Below are 17,157 nucleotides of genomic sequence, written 5' to 3'. Positions count from 1 at the left end.
TGAAGAACCCCCGCAACAGCCCACAAGCGTTGCGCCCCAACGCCATAGCAGTCGAGCTCGAAGACACGGTCTTATTGGCGGTGATCCCTGGCTTCAACTTCACCGCCCGCCTCAGCTCTCGCCACCAAAGCCGCGCAGCAGCGAAGGCCATCACCAGGATGCACCAGATTCGGCCGGCTGAACCCAGCGCCCTAGTCCCAGTCACCACAACGGGACAACCTCTGCACCTAACATACACACTATCGGCTCCCCCGCGTCCCCTTAGCCATCTCCGACCAGCGTCGCCGGCAGGAGAAGCCTCCCCAAGATAACCCTGGTAGGAAGGGGGAAGAAAGAGTAGGGTTTGGGCCGGTTGTATGTTGTCATCCAACGGTCGCCGCCATTGCGGAACAGTGGAAGGCAGACATTGCCGAATTCAAAATCAAACCGAGAGTCCGCTTCTGCTCTCCAGCTCACCTCCAGCGTCCACTGTCCATCACTACGTTGCGCACGGCCTCCCCCACCCTGTGCCACCCCCTACATAAACCCCAGCCCGACCTCCTCTTCTTGCCACGACACGGCCACGGCCACTTCACTCTCATCCCCTTTTCTTCTTCTTCATCTCCCCCAGCTAGCTAGCTGCATTCCCCATCGGCCCCAAATCGAAATCACCTCTACAGTACCTAGCTAGGCAGCATCCCATGACGAGATTCATTGGCCTCCTCCTGCTCCTCGCGCAGCTGCTCGCCGCGTGCTACGGGCAGGAGCGCAAGAACTATGTGGTTCACCTCGAGCCGCGGGACGACATCGGCGCGGACGCCGTCGATGTCTGGCACCGCTCCTTCCTGCCGGAGGCCACCCTGCAGTCCTCCACCGACGGCGGCCCAACCATCATATACTCCTACAGCCACGTGCTGACCGGGTTCGCCGCCCGGCTGAGCGACGACGAGGCCGAGGCTATGCGGAACAGGCCCGGCTGCCTCCGCCTCTACCCGGACCACTTCCTGCCCCTCGCCACCACCCACTCCCCGGGCTTCCTCGGCCTCCACCTCGGCAAGGACGGCTTCTGGACCCGCTCCGGCTTCGGCCGCGGCGTCGTCATCGGCCTCCTCGACACCGGCATCCTCCCCAGCCACCCCTCCTTCGGCGACGCGGGCATGCCGCCGCCCCCCAAGAAATGGAAGGGCACCTGCGAGTTCAAGGCGATCGCGGGCGCCGGCGGCTGCAACAACAAGGTCATCGGCGCGCGCGCGTTCGGCAGCGCGTCGGTCAACTCCACCGCGCCCCCCGTCGACGACGCCGGCCACGGCACCCACACCGCCAGCACCGCCGCCGGCAACTTCGTGGAGAACGCCGACGTCCGCGGCAACGCGCACGGGACCGCCTCCGGGATGGCGCCGCACGCGCACCTGGCGATATACAAGGTGTGCACCCGCAGCCGCTGCTCCATCATGGACATCGTGGCGGGGCTGGACGCCGCGGTCAAGGACGGCGTCGACGTCATCTCCTTCTCCATCGACGCGTCCGACGGCGCGCAGTTCAACTACGACCTCGTGGCCATCGCCACCTACAAGGCCATGGAGCGCGGCATCTTCGTCAGCGCCGCCGCCGGGAACGTCGGTCCCACCGTGGGCTCCGTCGGCAACGGCGCGCCCTGGATGCTCACCGTCGCGGCTGGGACCACGGACCGGGCCATCCGCACGGTCGTCAAACTCGGCGACGGGCAGGAGCTCGACGGTGAGTCGCTGTTCCAGCCGCGGAACAACAGCGCGGGGCGGCAGCTCCCGCTCGTGTTCCCCGGCGCCGGCGGCGACCCGGACGCGCGCGGCTGCAGCTCCCTCCCCGACGACGTCAGGGGCAAGGTGGTCCTCTGCGAGAGCCGCGGCATCTCCGAGCACGTGGAGCAGGGGCAGACCGTGAACGCCTACTCCGGCTCCGGGATGATCCTGATGAACAAGCCCGAGGAGGGGTTCACCACCTTCGCCGACGCGCACGTGCTGCCGGCCTCGCACGTCAGCAACGCCGCGGGGGCCAAGATCGCCGCCTACATCAAGTCGACCCGCAACCCGACGGCGAGCATTTCCTTCAAAGGCACGGTGATGGGGTCCTCCCCGGCGCCGGCTGTGGCGTTCTTCTCCTCCCGCGGGCCGAGCAAGGCGAGCCCGGGCATCCTCAAGCCGGACATCACGGGGCCCGGGATGAACATCCTCGCCGCGTGGGCGCCCAGCGAGATGCACCCGGAGTTCGTGGACGACGTCAGCCTCGCCTTCTTCATGGAGTCCGGCACCTCCATGTCCACGCCCCACCTGAGCGGCATCGCCGCCGTCATCAAGAGCCTGCACCCGGGCTGGTCGCCCGCGGAGATCCGGTCGGCGCTGATGACCTCCTCCGACACCGCGGACCACGCCGGCGTGCCCATCAAGGACGAGCAGTACCGCCGCGCGAGCTTCTACGCCATGGGCGCCGGGTACGTGAACCCGTCGCGCGCCGTCGACCCGGGGCTGGTGTACGACCTCGCGCCCAACGACTACGTGCCCTACCTCTGCGGCCTGGGCATCGGGGACGAGGGCGTGCGGGAGATCACCCACCGCAAGATCGAGTGCGGGAAGATGAAGGCCATCACCGAGGCGGAGCTCAACTACCCGTCCATGGTGATCAAGCTGCTGTCGCAGCCGATCACCATCAGGCGCACGGTGAAGAACGTCGGGAAGGCGAACTCGGTGTACACGGCGGTGGTGGACATGCCCAAGGAGGTGTCCGTCACGGTGCGGCCGCCCATGCTGCGCTTCAACAAGGTGAACCAGAGGCAGAGCTACACCGTGACGGTGCGGTGGGCGGGGAAGCAGCCGGCGATCGCCGGCGTCGAGGGGAACCTGAAGTGGGTGTCGCCGGAGCACGTGGTCCGGAGCCCGATCGTGGTGCCGCCGGCCAAGGCCGTGGTGTAGGATGGAGTTGGGTGTACGTACGTGACGACGGCGCAGTAGGCGTGACACGGTGGCGGAATATTCGTTGTTTATAGGTTGGCGCGACGGATTAGGCTCGTGGAGCACCACTTAGACGTGTCGCAGCAATCTCAGCTGCGGTTCAGACTAGTGGTGGTGGTGTCAGTGGTGTGTGTATAGTGCAAATAATGGAATTAACTCATTCGTGAAATGAAATCTATCTGACTCTGTTGCGTTCCACAAACACACAGGCAGCAGCATTCTCCCGAGCAACTCGTGATTCTTTCGATTGTAACAGAGCACTTATTTTCTTCGGACAAAAATCAGAGCACTCAATGTTTTTTTCTTCAGACAGGAAACAGAGCACCTGTGGTTTCTTCAGTGAAACAGAGCAATCCCCATTTCTTTCAGAGAGAAACAGAGCATATATCTGCCCCATTGTTGGGTAACTGCTCGACCAGAACGTTTTACTATGATGGAAGGGTACAGTGATTAATCGGACGCGTTTAGCGGTGACAAACCGAGCCCTTAGCCTTTACGATGTACTGTAACGCTGGACCCTCGTCTCTAATGGCCACATAGTGTTCAGATGACCAAATTCACCATGGACGGGTGCAGAGAATTAACAACAGAGACGCTGCCCTGAACTGCTCGAGCCGGCCGTATGCCATTGCATTGACAGCCAGGATACGCCACAGCACACAGCCCTACGGATCACTGACTCACTCGAGGAGTACTGAGGGCATGAGCAATGGTGGCAGCTGTCCAACTAGGCTTGGATAAAACTTTTGACATATGCATGTCATGTTATGGTCCAATTAATATATCTTTCTCTTAAAAGCTGATTTGGTTTTTTTCTTTCTCTCTCACATTTTCACTCAGTTTTTACTTTATGGCTGAAGAGGCTGCCTCCTGATGAAGAGGCCACCTCCTCATCCGAACCTACTTTGGACCACCCGAACCTAACTAAAGTTGGGAGGCAGTACCTCTAGGCGGTGCATTGGACATGCCCTGAAGACACGTTTGCGATTTTACACTAGTAGGAGCACAGAGGGGTAATTTACTGCTCGTTTTAAAGGACGTTTCCTGCTTCATCAGTGTGGAGTAGTACTCGTAGGAGTACATGTCATTTCCAGCCTGTTTTTTTTTTGAGACGCATACGTATATATTAAGTCGAAGACATACGGAGTACAGAATACGTACACAGAGAACAGATACTGTCTAGAAGGACACGTAGACCCGTACAAATTGCAGACAGACCCCTGAAGAAAAACAAAACAACAACGAAGCCCTTGGGGAACTCTGCACCACCGGACCGAACCCGCCGCTCGCCGGCGACACCGAAGCACCGCGAGAGCAAGAGACGGAGACCACCACACCCGAGGTTGAAGAAGCTCCATCGCCATCTGGCTTTGTGAACCACGAGAAGAAGCACCGAAGGTGCCCACATATCGCTGTGGCACGCGGGTCGGGGATCTACCCCGAGCTCACCTTCAACCTCCAGATCCAGCCCCTCCCGCCGCAGGAGGCGAGGAGCAGCACCAGATCCGCCGCCGACGGACCACACCCCCAGCACGGACCACGGCATCCTCCAGCCCACCGCCAGCCGCAGCAGACCAGCGGCCGAAGCTCCTGCACACCTTCCCCCTTCTTCCCGACGACGGTGGAGACGACGGCGCCGAGACGCGGACGAGAAGGAGGAACAAAAGTCCATAGCAAGGTCGCCGCCGCGCCGACGATCTCGCCAAGACACTTTATTCGCCGCCGGCGCCACCAACGCCACAGGCGGAAACTTAGCTACCTAGCCTGACCTAGACTACGAGCACACAGATCCGCCCGGCGATTCAACCCCCCACCCCCTTCCGACGGCCCCAAGGCCGACGAGAAGGAGGAGGGCGGCGGAATCGCCGGCGGAACGAGGGTCGCCTCCCGGTCGCCTTTTACTGTGTAGACTGTAGAGAGGGGAACGAGAGCCCGCGCTCATTTCCAGCCTGTTGGTGTGGGTTCATTTGCTGCAAAGCGCGGTACACCGTACGCGCAACTTGGCCTGACAGAGCCACTCAGGGATTCCTGCCACTGTTCACGCACTGCGCTGTCATTAGTACATCCGTCTATGTTTGCTGCAATTTTCAAACGGAGCCGAAGGATTTGCCTGTTTCCACTAAATCAGGAGAACAGTTCTGCAACATGAAAAAAGGGCAAAAAAGAAGTTCAGACAAGGGGACTATTCTTGGAAATATATGCAATTTTTCGCATACTTTTTTAAGGAAAACAATAGATAACACATGGCTAGAAGTAAACCGAACAAACTAGACATGCCATCTAACATATATAGTGTGATACTGTGAATTCTAGACAAGATACTAGAACTAGAAATTGCATCATGATCTCGAGTAGAAGAATTAGAAAAACATACGGGAGATGAAACGAATGGACGGAAGACGAACCGTAGAGCCATCAGTATTCATTGTCCACTACGACAAACTATTTCATCTTCTGTGCTACCAATCAATTTACATTTATGCGTGACAAAAAAAGAGTCTTGGCTCAAGCCATTCCTCAAAACCGCGGCGGGCGCGTCTAGATGAGGCGGACGACAGCGGAGGAGGAGCGCGTATAGGAGCCCTCTTCTTATGCGCATACCACAAGTGAAGCAACTTCCTTATAATAAGATACATCTCTCTCGAAACTAGCAAGGTGAGATTAAACTTTTCTCTCCCCCATGCCATGAATGAATGTGCTAATTGGGCCTTCGGAATTTTTCAGGAATTGTGGAGTAAATGCCCTATAATAGACAACATTGGAACAACCCCCCACTAGATCTTAAAGGCACATAAAGTTTGCTTTTGGTTCCAAAACATTGTTATATATGTCGGTACTATAGTGGAGATTGTTATGTTGAACTATCACTTAGAACAATATGCTAGACCAAATTGCTACTTGAACTGTGAACTAAGACCTGAACTGCAAGTTATCTACAAATCTAGCTTCACACAAAGCCTTGACCGATAGTGTGTCGTCCTAGGACTTCCCCGCGGGTGGAGCTGATGCGTCATACTCCAAGTTCTTTCATGAGTTTATTAGAGAGCACCCAACTCTTATAGACTGCGACGTTTAACATATATAGGTGTGTTTTTCAACAAATATTTCACATGACAATATTTGTGCTTAAGTAAGCCACATAGAACACATTAAGATAAAATTAGCCTACCGTGTAGACTAGGAAAGTACTTCATCTTCACGAAGTGGCATGAGACAAAGAGTAAGGATTCTTTAGTTTCTCAATTCTAATTCACGGGGATCTCCTATCACATAGAGTGGGTTGCCACTCTGGTAAAAACTTATACGGTGGGTCTCATACCCATCTCCTTCGATGCATTATCTATCACATTACATGATAGACCCTTTGTGAAGTGGTTTGACAAGTTTCTAGACATATGTATATAATCCAACGTAATAACTCTGAAGTTTCTTATTTTTCTGACAGATTTTAACCTCCTTTTCACATGCCTCCATGACTTCATATTGTCCTTAGAACTGTTTACCTTGAAGATCATAGTTTGATTATGACTGTTTATCTGGATAGCGGGTATTGGTTTCTCAACCACATGTAAGCTCGTCAAGATCTCACGAAGCCACTCTGCTTCAACAATGGCCGTGTCTAATGTCGTGAGTTCTTCTTCCATTGTTGACCTTGTTAAGATAGTTTTCTTGCAAGACTTCTAATGAACAACGCCACCACTAGGTGTAAATACATATCCACTAATGGCCTTAATCTCATCACAATCAGAATTCCAGTCTGAGTCACTATTGTTAAGCTTCATGCACTAGCCACTTGAACCAAAAGTCTGAACTGATGGAAAGGGCTAGGCAATCTACTTATGCACTTCAACACCCCCTCTCACGTGTGACGGGAAGATGAGAAGACAAGTCAACACGTGTAGAGAGGCAAAGAGGCAGCGGCGGCGGCCGGGCGCGGGACGGCAGGGTGCCGGGGCGGGCGACGGCTGCAGCTGCGAGGATTTTAGAATAAATTATGAAAGCCAGGATTTGAACTCGAGACCTGGAGCTCTGATACCATGTTAAGTTTCATGCACTAGCCACTTGAACCAAAAGTCCGAACTGATGGAAAGGACTAGGCAATCTACTTATACACTTCAACAACTATAACCCACCAGTACATTCGGGACTCGGTACAGTGAATGACATAGCTCGCAATGCCTTTTAGATAGTGCATCGCTCTTCTAAGAGCATGCCAATGATCATCCCTAGGATTTGAAATAAAACGGCTGAGTTTGCTAACATCGAAAGCGATCTTAGGCCTCATAGCGCTAGCCAAATACATAAGTGAGCCAATAATATAAGAATATCTCAGTTGTCCTCTAGCAGCAATTCTATTATTTCAAAGCCACACACTAGGATCATCAAGTGCCAAAGAAGACTTGTAGTCGCTATATCCAAAACGACTAAAGATATTTTTCACATAGTGCGATTGAAGCAAAGATCTAAGATTTTTATCTCTCAGTAGCTCGATGTTGAAGATTACATCATCCACTCCAAGATCCTTCATCTCAAAACAACGAGATAAGAAATCCTTGGTATTTTTAATCACATTCAGTTTGGTTCCAAAAACCAGTATGTCATCGACGTATAAGCAAAGAATGACACACAGATTTGCCAACTTTGTTTACAAAAAAAAAACCTTTAGCACTCGAAGTTCTTTTGAACTTCTCATGCCACTGTTTAGGAGCTTGCTTAAGATCATATAAATACTTCAACAACTTGCACACATTTCCTTCGTGACCATTTACTACGGAACCATTTTGGTAGTCAATTTGATGAATGAAAAGACCGTAAGAGGGAGCCAATGATAGTAGTACTTGAATGGTAGTCAATTTTGCTATCGGTGACTAAGTTTCAAAGAAATCTTGACCTTCCATTTGGGTATAACCCTTGGCCACAAGCCGTGCCTTGTAATTTCCAATAGTACCACCAGGCTTAAGTTTTATCGTAAACATCCACTTACATTCTACGGGTTTGCACCCATAAGGATGATCAGTGATATCCTATGTTTCATTAGCAAACATAGAATCCATCTCACTACGGACGACTTCCTTCCAATAGTCAACATCGAGGGATGCATAATTTTCTGAAATTTAAGTGGGAGTATCATCCACAAGGTACACAATGAAATCATCCCCATAGAACTTTGAATTCCTCTATCTCTTGCTCCGTTTAGGAGCTTCATTGTTATCCTCCTCGGTATTTTCAAGGTAGTCCATCGGAATGGTAGGTTCAAAAATTGTAGCTGATTCCTGACTAGATGTATTAAGCATCTCCTGATTTGATGAGCTAGGCATATCCTCCAAGGAAATTATATCCTCAAAGAAAGTCACATCACTCGACTCCATGATTGTACCAACATGCGGGTCGGACACCTCAGATTTCAGAAACAACAATCTATAGCCAAACAAACATAGTTCACACTTTTTGTCCCAAGCTTGCGCTTCTTGGGAATTGGCACATCCACTTTCACCAAACAACCCCAAGTCCGTAATAAGAGAGTTCAAACTTTTTTACTCCCATTCCTCGAATGGAGTCATTCCTTCGTTCTTTGTGGCAACTCGGTTTAGGAGATGAAAATGCACTCAATGTAGCTTCCCCTACCATACCTTGGAGATACACCCGATATGTCTAATATGACGTTAACCAAATCATTTGGAGTACGGTTCTTTCTTTCAGCCACCCCATTTAACTGAGGTGACTAGGGAGGCGCCATCTCAAGGATTATACCATGTTCCGCATAAAAAATAAACTCATTGGAAAATACTCTCCACCAAGATCAGACCTAGCCGCGTCTTTCGATCAATTAAGTTGGCATTCTGTTTCAGCTTTATAGATTTTGAAAAAATGTAGAGCCTCGTCTTTTGATTGCAGATATACACATAACAATAGGGATTTCTATTTTCGTTCCCCTGGTTCGTTAGTTGTACTCAGTTTTCCCCAGCCCCTTAGTTTTTCCTCAGTTTTCCCCTCCTCTAGTTTGAAACACGCACAAGTGCTGGAACGGCCGGTAGCCGTCAGGTCAGAGGCCTTGACCGTTAGTCTGACCGGGTGGGCTGCACAGGGGCAGCTCCTCCCTGACCGTCTCGTGCTGACGGGTAGGGTCAGGAGACACGTCGGAGTAGTCATCCATCTATCGCTGATGTGTGGGCTGTTTTATTTCATGATTTTATACGCAATGCTGCCAATGACAAATGGGGCCGCTCTATAGGGCTGCCGCAGCCAATGACCAGTGAGGTCGTATATTTTTCAGGAAAAAACATATATCGCCGCTCTGTAGGGCTGCTGCAGCCAATGACCAGTGGGGTCGTCTATTTATTTAGAGAAGATCATATATTGCCGCTCTGTGGGGCCTCTGCAGCCAATGACCAGTGGGGTCGTCTATTTTTCAGGAAAAGACATATATTGCTGCTCTGTGGGGCTTCCGCAGCCAATCACCAGTGGGGTCGTCTATTTATTTAGAGAATATCATAGAGAGAAGCAACAAGTTCGCTAATTAATTATTCTTAAGCTAGACCCATCATTAGTCACCGGAGAACCGCTGGCAGCTCGTTCCCCATCGTCGGACGGAGCAGCCATCGCCGGCGCCTCGTCGCGCCGCCGGCTGATGGGATTCGTAGCATAGAAAACAAAAATTTCCTACCGCAAGAATGAAAACCAAGCCAAGATGCAATCTAGAAGATGGTAGCAATGAGGGGATCACGAGACTAACCCTTGAAGATTTCCAAAGCCTACGAGATTAGATCTCGTTGTTGCAGAAGATGATCACTTGCCGCTTGCAAAAGCGCGTAGAAGATCTTGACGGTGCCACAAACGGGCAGCACCTCCGTACTCGGTCACACGTACTCGATCACACGGGCAGCACCAACGACGGTGCACGGCGTCCGCGGGCCGACGCAAACGGACACAACCGAACATTTCGTACGTCCGAAATGCGTCGACCGTTGGATACCCTCATTGTGAGAGGAAAAAGTGGTTTATATGCAGTAAATTAAACCTACTGGCTTTTTGTCCAGAGTGCTGGACAAAGCTGATACGTTGGCGGATGCTCTGCTGTATATTCTGTCGGGCTTTAAAAAAAGACACTCAAAGTTGTTCCATATGAGCGAGCATTTTATGTCTCGATGATTTTTATAAAATACAAGTCAGAGGATGCTCTCGTTCTATTACTAAACCCAAAGTGTTTGTCATTTGCTAACTGTTTAATTTGCAGTCTAGAGATAGTTATACTTAACTAATGATACACTAGAAACCCCGCTGAGATATTTTAATATATGTGGTTTTAAGGATACACATAGGAGCACACGGACACACGTAAATACATATGCATACCCTATATAGTTTATGCAATTGTGAGAAGTAACTGAAGTAAGACTTTTTTACTATATAACATAAAATTTAAGTTTTACATAAGCAAGCATTGGAGTGATATATATAGTACAAATGTATAACAAAGTATACTCCAAGTAATGTTGCCATAACATTGTTATGTAGTTAATTATGGCATCTAAATAATAAAACAATACACTAATAAAACTATATTATGATAGAAATATATTTAAAATTATAAAAGTTCAATATAAATTGTACTCATACTTTCTCAGTTATTAAAAACAGAGCGAAACTGCCTGGGAATGATTCAGGAGAGCAACACTCCTGAAATGGCATAAGCTATTGTATGCCTGGAAGTTGTGAAGCGGGCAATCAACAATGTTGATACTACTATAATCATTGAAAGTGATTGTGCATCTGTTATAAAAAAGTCTAGCTCAATGAAGAGAGATCACTCCCAGACATCAAGTGTTCATCATAGACACCCAATGCCTGGTGGCCTTGCTTCTAGCTTTCAAGTTTCAGAAAATTGGCACCACACAAAACAACCTAGTGCACGAGCTTGCTTGTTTTAGTTGCGTGAGTAGTATTGGCGGTGTCCTTCCTGGCTAAGTTCCTTCCTTCTTACTTCAACCAGATAGGGATGATTGTAACAGAATCATAGCTTTCATTCAATACATTACACCATTTAAAAAATAGATATGGGGAAACTGTAGTTCTGGGTAATGTAATGTAGCAGTAAATCCTAATCAAACAAGCAATACAACTCCATTCTCATACCTTGTAGTTCTTCGAGCTGCCTCACAAAAAAATCTCTTTCGCTATGTTTGATTCATGCCTAGTCATAGGGTGGACCAAATTTTGTAGGGATTTCTATTTTCGTGCCCCTGGTTCGTTACTTGTACTCAGTTTTTCCCAGCTCCTTAGTTTTTCCTCAGTTTTTCCCTCCTCTAGTTTGAAACACGCACAAGTGCTGGAACAGCCGGTAGCCGTCAGATCAGAGGTCTTGACCGTTAGTCTGGCCGGGTGGGGCTACACAGGGGCAGCTCCTCCCTGACCGTCTCGTGCTGACGGGTAGGGTCAAGAGACACGTCGGAGCAGCCATCCATCTATCGCTGACGTGTGGGCCGTTTTATTTCATGATTTTATACGCGGTGCTGCCAATGACAAATGTGGCCGCTCTATAGGGCTGCCGCAGCCAATGATCAGTGGGGTCGTATATTTTTCAGGAAAAGACATATATTGCCGCTCTGTGGGGCTGCCGCAGCCAATGACCAGTGGGGTCGTCTATTTATTTATAGAAGATCATATATTGCCGCTCTGTGGGGCCTCCGCAGCCAATGACCAGTGGGGTCGTCTATTTTTCAGGAAAAGACATATATTGCCGCTCTGTGGGGCTGCCGCAGCCAATGACCAGTGGGGTCGTCTATTTATTTAGAGAAAATTATATATTGCCGCTCTGTGGGGCCTCCGCATCCAATGACCAGTGGGGTCGTCTATTTTTCAGGAAAAGATATATATTGCCGCTCTGTGGGGCTGCCGCAGCCAATGACTAGTGGGGTCGTCTATTTATTTAGAGAATATCATAGAGAGAAGCAACAAGTTCGGTAATTAATTATTCTTAAGCTAGACCCATCATTAGTCACTGGAGAACCGCTGGCAGCTCGTTCCCCACCGTCGGACGGAGCAGCCATCGCCGGCGCCTCGTCACGCCGCCGGCTCTGTCCCCCGGCGGCGTTGGACGGACTGCGGCGCTGCACGTCAACCACGGCTCCAACACTTGTTTCGTCCGCACGCATTGTACCCACCGCAGGAAAGTCCGCCGCAAGCAGATCCACCGCCCACGACGACCGGGATTTGTTCCGCGCACCAATCGGTAGTATAGCTTGGTAAGACCTCCGCTTCTGCCTCCCCCGCCCCCTAATCGATTCGGTTCCCGTAATTTATTGGAGTTTGCAGGTACGAAATAGTCCTCAATGTCCGGTCGTAGCGGGTACACCGGCGAGGGTGGGGATTCGATCATGTCGTGGCCACGTTCTACTTCTCCTACCTCGTCGGAAGTGCGGGTATCTAGCTTCAGCTCTACGTACTACGGTTGAATTTGAAGTGCCACCATGGCCTGTTGGAGTGATTTCGGTTGTTCCTTTTTCCATTATTGTTACGATTAGCCGAGGCAAGACGATGATCCATGGTACATTGCATACCAAGATGAATCAACCCGGTGGTGTAGCCGGAGGATGGATTTGGAGGAGAAGGTGGCCAATTTAGGTGATGAATTGGCCCGTAAAAACCTGATGATATTCGAGCTGAAGCGTACTGTGAAGGAAGAAAAGAAGAATTCAGAGCTTATTCGCAAGGAGAAGTTGAGAGTTGAGACAGATCTTGCCGTATTTGATCAAGTGCTAGAAAATCTAGAACATGAATTTCAAGTGATGGGAGAGGAGAAAAGTAGATTCATCTGGGCAGTTTTATTAGGTGGCATCCCTGTCCTAGCAGTTATGTGGTTCTGGTAGACGATTTAGTATAGAATTGTTATTCAGTAGATGGCTCTAACCACTTGTATTTTGTTGTGGCTCTAAGCATTGTATTTTGGCGTACAATTTCCTAGTTGTGCTAAGTAATGCGCACGATAATTTTAGCATGCATGAACATTTTATAAAAGTGAAGGGATCCCAAAAGTGAAAGCATGTACCAGCCTCCCGGATCAAATACATATCAATATCTTCCCAATCAAGTTGGGATAGAATTCAAATCATACATACGGATGTACATGGACACATCAAGAACGTGGAGAAGCTTTTGGCACGCATGGTTAGATCCGCGCCGCCGCACGCACGGTTAGATCCGCGCCGCCGCACGCCGCCGCACGCACTGTTAGATCCGCGCTGCCGCGACCGCCGGAGTAAGAGAGGAAATAGGAGAGAGGAAGATGCGACTGCCAGGGTTGGTAGGTATGTGCTCTGCTCTTCTCTCCGTATGCGTCCATCGTGGTAGAGAGAGATATACGAGGCCGTCCGATCATAAATGATCGAACGGTGCAAGCGTTCGTTGAGCTTTCAACCAACCAAGATCCGTTTGACATACATCTCGACCAATCAGAGATCAGCCAGTGAGTACAAGTTAGGAAAACTGAGTAGAACTAAGAGGGGGAAAAGTGAAGAAATGTTTATCGGAAGGGCAAAAATGAGTAGGACTGAGTAAAACAAGTGGGCCCGGAGGGGGAAAAGAGTAACACTAAGTAAAACAGGGGCACCCAAATAATAAAGAGACTAAGGGAAATTGAAGCTTTTGGCATAAAATTGTAAAATTGTGTTATTTGAACAATATATTACATTTTGGCTGACTTGATATTGTTTGCAATTCAAAGATACACAAGTGTGACGAATTTGGACTCATTTGGACAAAATTTGTAAGCATAGTGGGTATTTGGGAGGTGTATTGAGCAGAAAGCCCTTCATCTTCATAGCTAGTAGCTCATGGACTAGGAAGTGGTTTTGAAGCTTTTGGCATAAAAACTTCATATCTCTATATTTCATTTTCCATTATTATTTCTCTAGGTTGTAGGTAACATAACAAGACTCCATGGGAAGGTTCCACCATGTTTTGAATTATTTTGAATTAAACCCTAAACCCTAAAACCCTTAAAACCCTAAAACCCTAAACCCTAGAGAAAATGATAAATGTGGCTTAAATGTGGCATACAAATTGTTCATACAAATTAAAATTGTTGAACACAAAGGATCCCCAATACAAAGGGAACCCCAATACAAATTGTTCATACAAATTCAAATTGTTCATACAAATTCAAATTGTTCAACACAAAGGCATCCCCAATACAAAGGGAACCCCAATACAAATTGTTCAACACAAAGGGATCCCCAATACAAAGGGAACCCCAATACAAATTGTTCATACAAATTCAAATTGTTCAACACAAAGGCATCCCCAATACAAAGGGAACCCCAATACAAATTGTTCAACACAAAGGGATCCCCAATACAAAGGGAACCCCAATACAAATTGTTCATACAAATTCAAATTAGTTGTTCAGAATAAAATCTTTCTCTTGATCCTGGTGTGACTCGTGGGGCCACCACCTTACTCCGGGTAACCCTACCAGGGATATTACCGGTGTCTACCTTCCTTTTGCCCTCTTTCTTGTTCTTCTTCTTCTTCTGCGAAGCTTGTGCTTTTTCTTCTGCCATCTGCTCTTCGAAGTTAGCATCAAACTGGGCCATACCACTTTCGATGCAATCTCGATCATACTGTTCCTTCTCCTCTGGACTCATCGGTTGAAGCCATTCTACATCCATCTGTTCCCTCTGCTCTCGATCCATCGGTTCAAGCAGCTCTACATCCATCTGTTCCCTCTGCTCTCGATCCATCGGTTCAATCTCCTCATGTTCAATTGATGCTTCAATCTCCTCTGCATTTGCTGCTTCAATCTCCTCATGTTGAATTGCTGCTTCAATCTCAAGTTGAATTGCTGCTTCATTCTCCTCTGCATTTGCTGCTCCCGCCCGATCTTCCATTCCAAAAGCTGGGTCAACTCCATTTTTACAAAGCCTAGCAATGTGTCCAGGGATTCCACAACGTTTCTTCCTCGGCCTACCTGCCGGTCTAGTCAATACTGGAGAGTACAGTTTGAAGCCTGGATCGACTTTCATCCATTGGTCTTTTCCCAACAAGGTAGGAACATTCATAGCATATGCAGCCCTAAATTTGGCAACGAGAAATACTCGACACATACTTGATCAACTTCACCATCTTCACCCCTATAACACTCATGAAAAACAATGCGTGTATGCAGGGTATCCCACGGATCTGCTATCCCCTACAATGGCATGTCCTATCAACCAAACTCACTTCGGATACCTCCATTGCATGTTTTTACTATCGGTGTAGGTTACCTCAGCCTCCATTCCTTTTCTGACGCATTGCATCCTCAATTGTTTTGCCCTGTCATGCAAAGACTTAATCAAAGATGGGAGCATGAGATGGCCAACATATTTTGTGGATGCAATTCTTTGACGCAGATCGATCTTTATCATGATCATCTGCCTAATCTTATCAAATATTTGCCACAGCATAAGCCCTTTCAATGACTTGACCTTTGAATTGAAACTCTCCACAAGGTTACTTGTTACATAGTCCACCTTGCAAATTTCATTGAATTGGCTTCTTGACCACACCCTACCATGATGTTCATCCAAGTACTCCTTCACCCCAGGTTTTTGTTTATACAACACATTCAAATGAAACAGATGCTTCCTAGAGCTGCATGTGTATGAAGCTGGCCATAGGTTGTCAGTAAAAACTTTACCCTTGAATTTATTTGTAAAGTTCTGTACCAAGTGTCGCATACATTCCCTATGCTCCACTCCGGGAATACTTGCTTCTACCGCACTCTCCAAACCTTTGCAAGCGTACGTGTGGATAACAAGTCTGCTTGGATGACCTATAAGGTCGCGCAAATTCTGCAGAAACCAAGTCCAACTTTCCTCCGACTCAACCTCCAAAACTCCATAAGCAACATGGAACATCCAATTATGTCCATCAGCTGCGATGTGCAGCAACTAGCTGTCCTTTAAACCTGCCATGAAGAGGCTGTTGCATCCACGGCCAAATAAGGCCTGCAACCGTCCAAAAAGCCTTTCCGGCAAGTTTTGAAACAAACAAAAGCCCTTCTAAAACATTCCTTGTGCATTACCTTCCCGCTTTTCAATTTGTAGGGAAGCTGTATGCTTGTCTATCGCTACAACACTTGCTGGACTAGCCATCTCCACTTCGGCTTTGAAAGTGTAAAGCAACCGAAAGCTTTCATTCCATGGACCATTGATCTTGTCAAGAGCCATTTCCTTTGCATAGAACATCCTCATGTAAGGTACTTTCATTTTATACTTCTCAACCACCTTTTTACGGAGTCTTTGTTGGACCAAGTGAAGGAGTTTCTCTCAGCCAATCTAGGATTATATCTGCCAACCACCTAGTCTTCGCTAGCTTTGTTTTCAGCTCTGGCTCTCCCCCTAGAGGTGGACACCTATGGACCTCCTTATTCTTCTTTATCTGAAACATAATGATAAAGGATGTCAGTAATAGATAACAAATTTTACACCGTGATCTAAAATACACAACTGGTTGGCGTAGTACCTGAACCAAGCTGCTTCTGCGCATTATGGATGCATGCAGACTCCACTTACACCTCATGTATGGGCATTTAACTGTGAACCTACCTGGCTCACTTTTAATAACCTCATAATTATTCTTAGAGAGAATGCAATATGTAGTAATTGCATTACGGCAGTCCATCATCGTTTGAAACACGGTGCCTTCTGCAAGCTGAGGATCCTCCCTGTTCCACTCAATTGTTGGAAAGTCTTCGCATTCGTAATCGGCTAAAACGAGGCTGTCATCGTTCTCATTCTTCTCTTCATCATCAGTGTCATCAAATCTGGCACCAAAAGCAATATCTTCCATGTATTGATCCTCCATTGCACCTTCTTGCATCGATCTACCAATTTAGGAAACATCAACTCATCCTCATCATCTTGAGGAGACTGATCCTCAATGTCTGCATCGTCCTCCACATCGACCGTACGAACGATCTGGCTACCACTAGCACTGGGGACAGATGGTGCTGCTGTGGACCTACAAGGAGCGCCGCGGCGCACACTATTAGCGAGAGGCGCAGCGGTAGAGAGACATGATGCCCGACCACCTGATGATGCCCCAGCACCAGAGAGAGATGATGCCCGGCCCCTGTCCAGATGGATACCAATTTTACCGAACCGGCAAGAAGCATTCAAAGCAAAAAAGAATTCCCAGATCGTCGTCGGAAATT

General features: G+C 48.6%; 1 protein-coding gene across 1 annotated transcript; it reads left to right on the top strand.

Annotated features, from left to right (window-relative positions):
* Nucleotides 1-569: 569 nt before the first annotated feature.
* Nucleotides 570-3,165, top strand: LOC124694963 (subtilisin-like protease 4). Its single transcript, XM_047227882.1, has one exon. It carries the CDS (start codon nucleotides 681-683, stop codon nucleotides 2,922-2,924), a length of 2,244 nt encoding a protein of 747 aa, XP_047083838.1. The 5' UTR covers nucleotides 570-680; the 3' UTR covers nucleotides 2,925-3,165.
* The last annotated feature ends 13,992 nt before the right edge of the window (nucleotides 3,166-17,157 follow it).

Source organism: Lolium rigidum, chromosome 3, assembly GCF_022539505.1.
Source record: "Lolium rigidum isolate FL_2022 chromosome 3, APGP_CSIRO_Lrig_0.1, whole genome shotgun sequence".
NCBI classification, from domain to species: domain Eukaryota; kingdom Viridiplantae; phylum Streptophyta; class Magnoliopsida; order Poales; family Poaceae; genus Lolium; species Lolium rigidum.
The sequence above is the reverse complement of the archived record's forward strand: the minus strand, read 5'-3'. Positions and strand labels throughout refer to the sequence as shown.

Excerpts from the sequence above, each read along its gene's own strand:
- LOC124694963 (XM_047227882.1), top strand. The coding sequence starts at position 681 with ATGACGAGATTCATTGGCCTCCTCCTGCTCCTCGCGCAGCTGCTCGCC.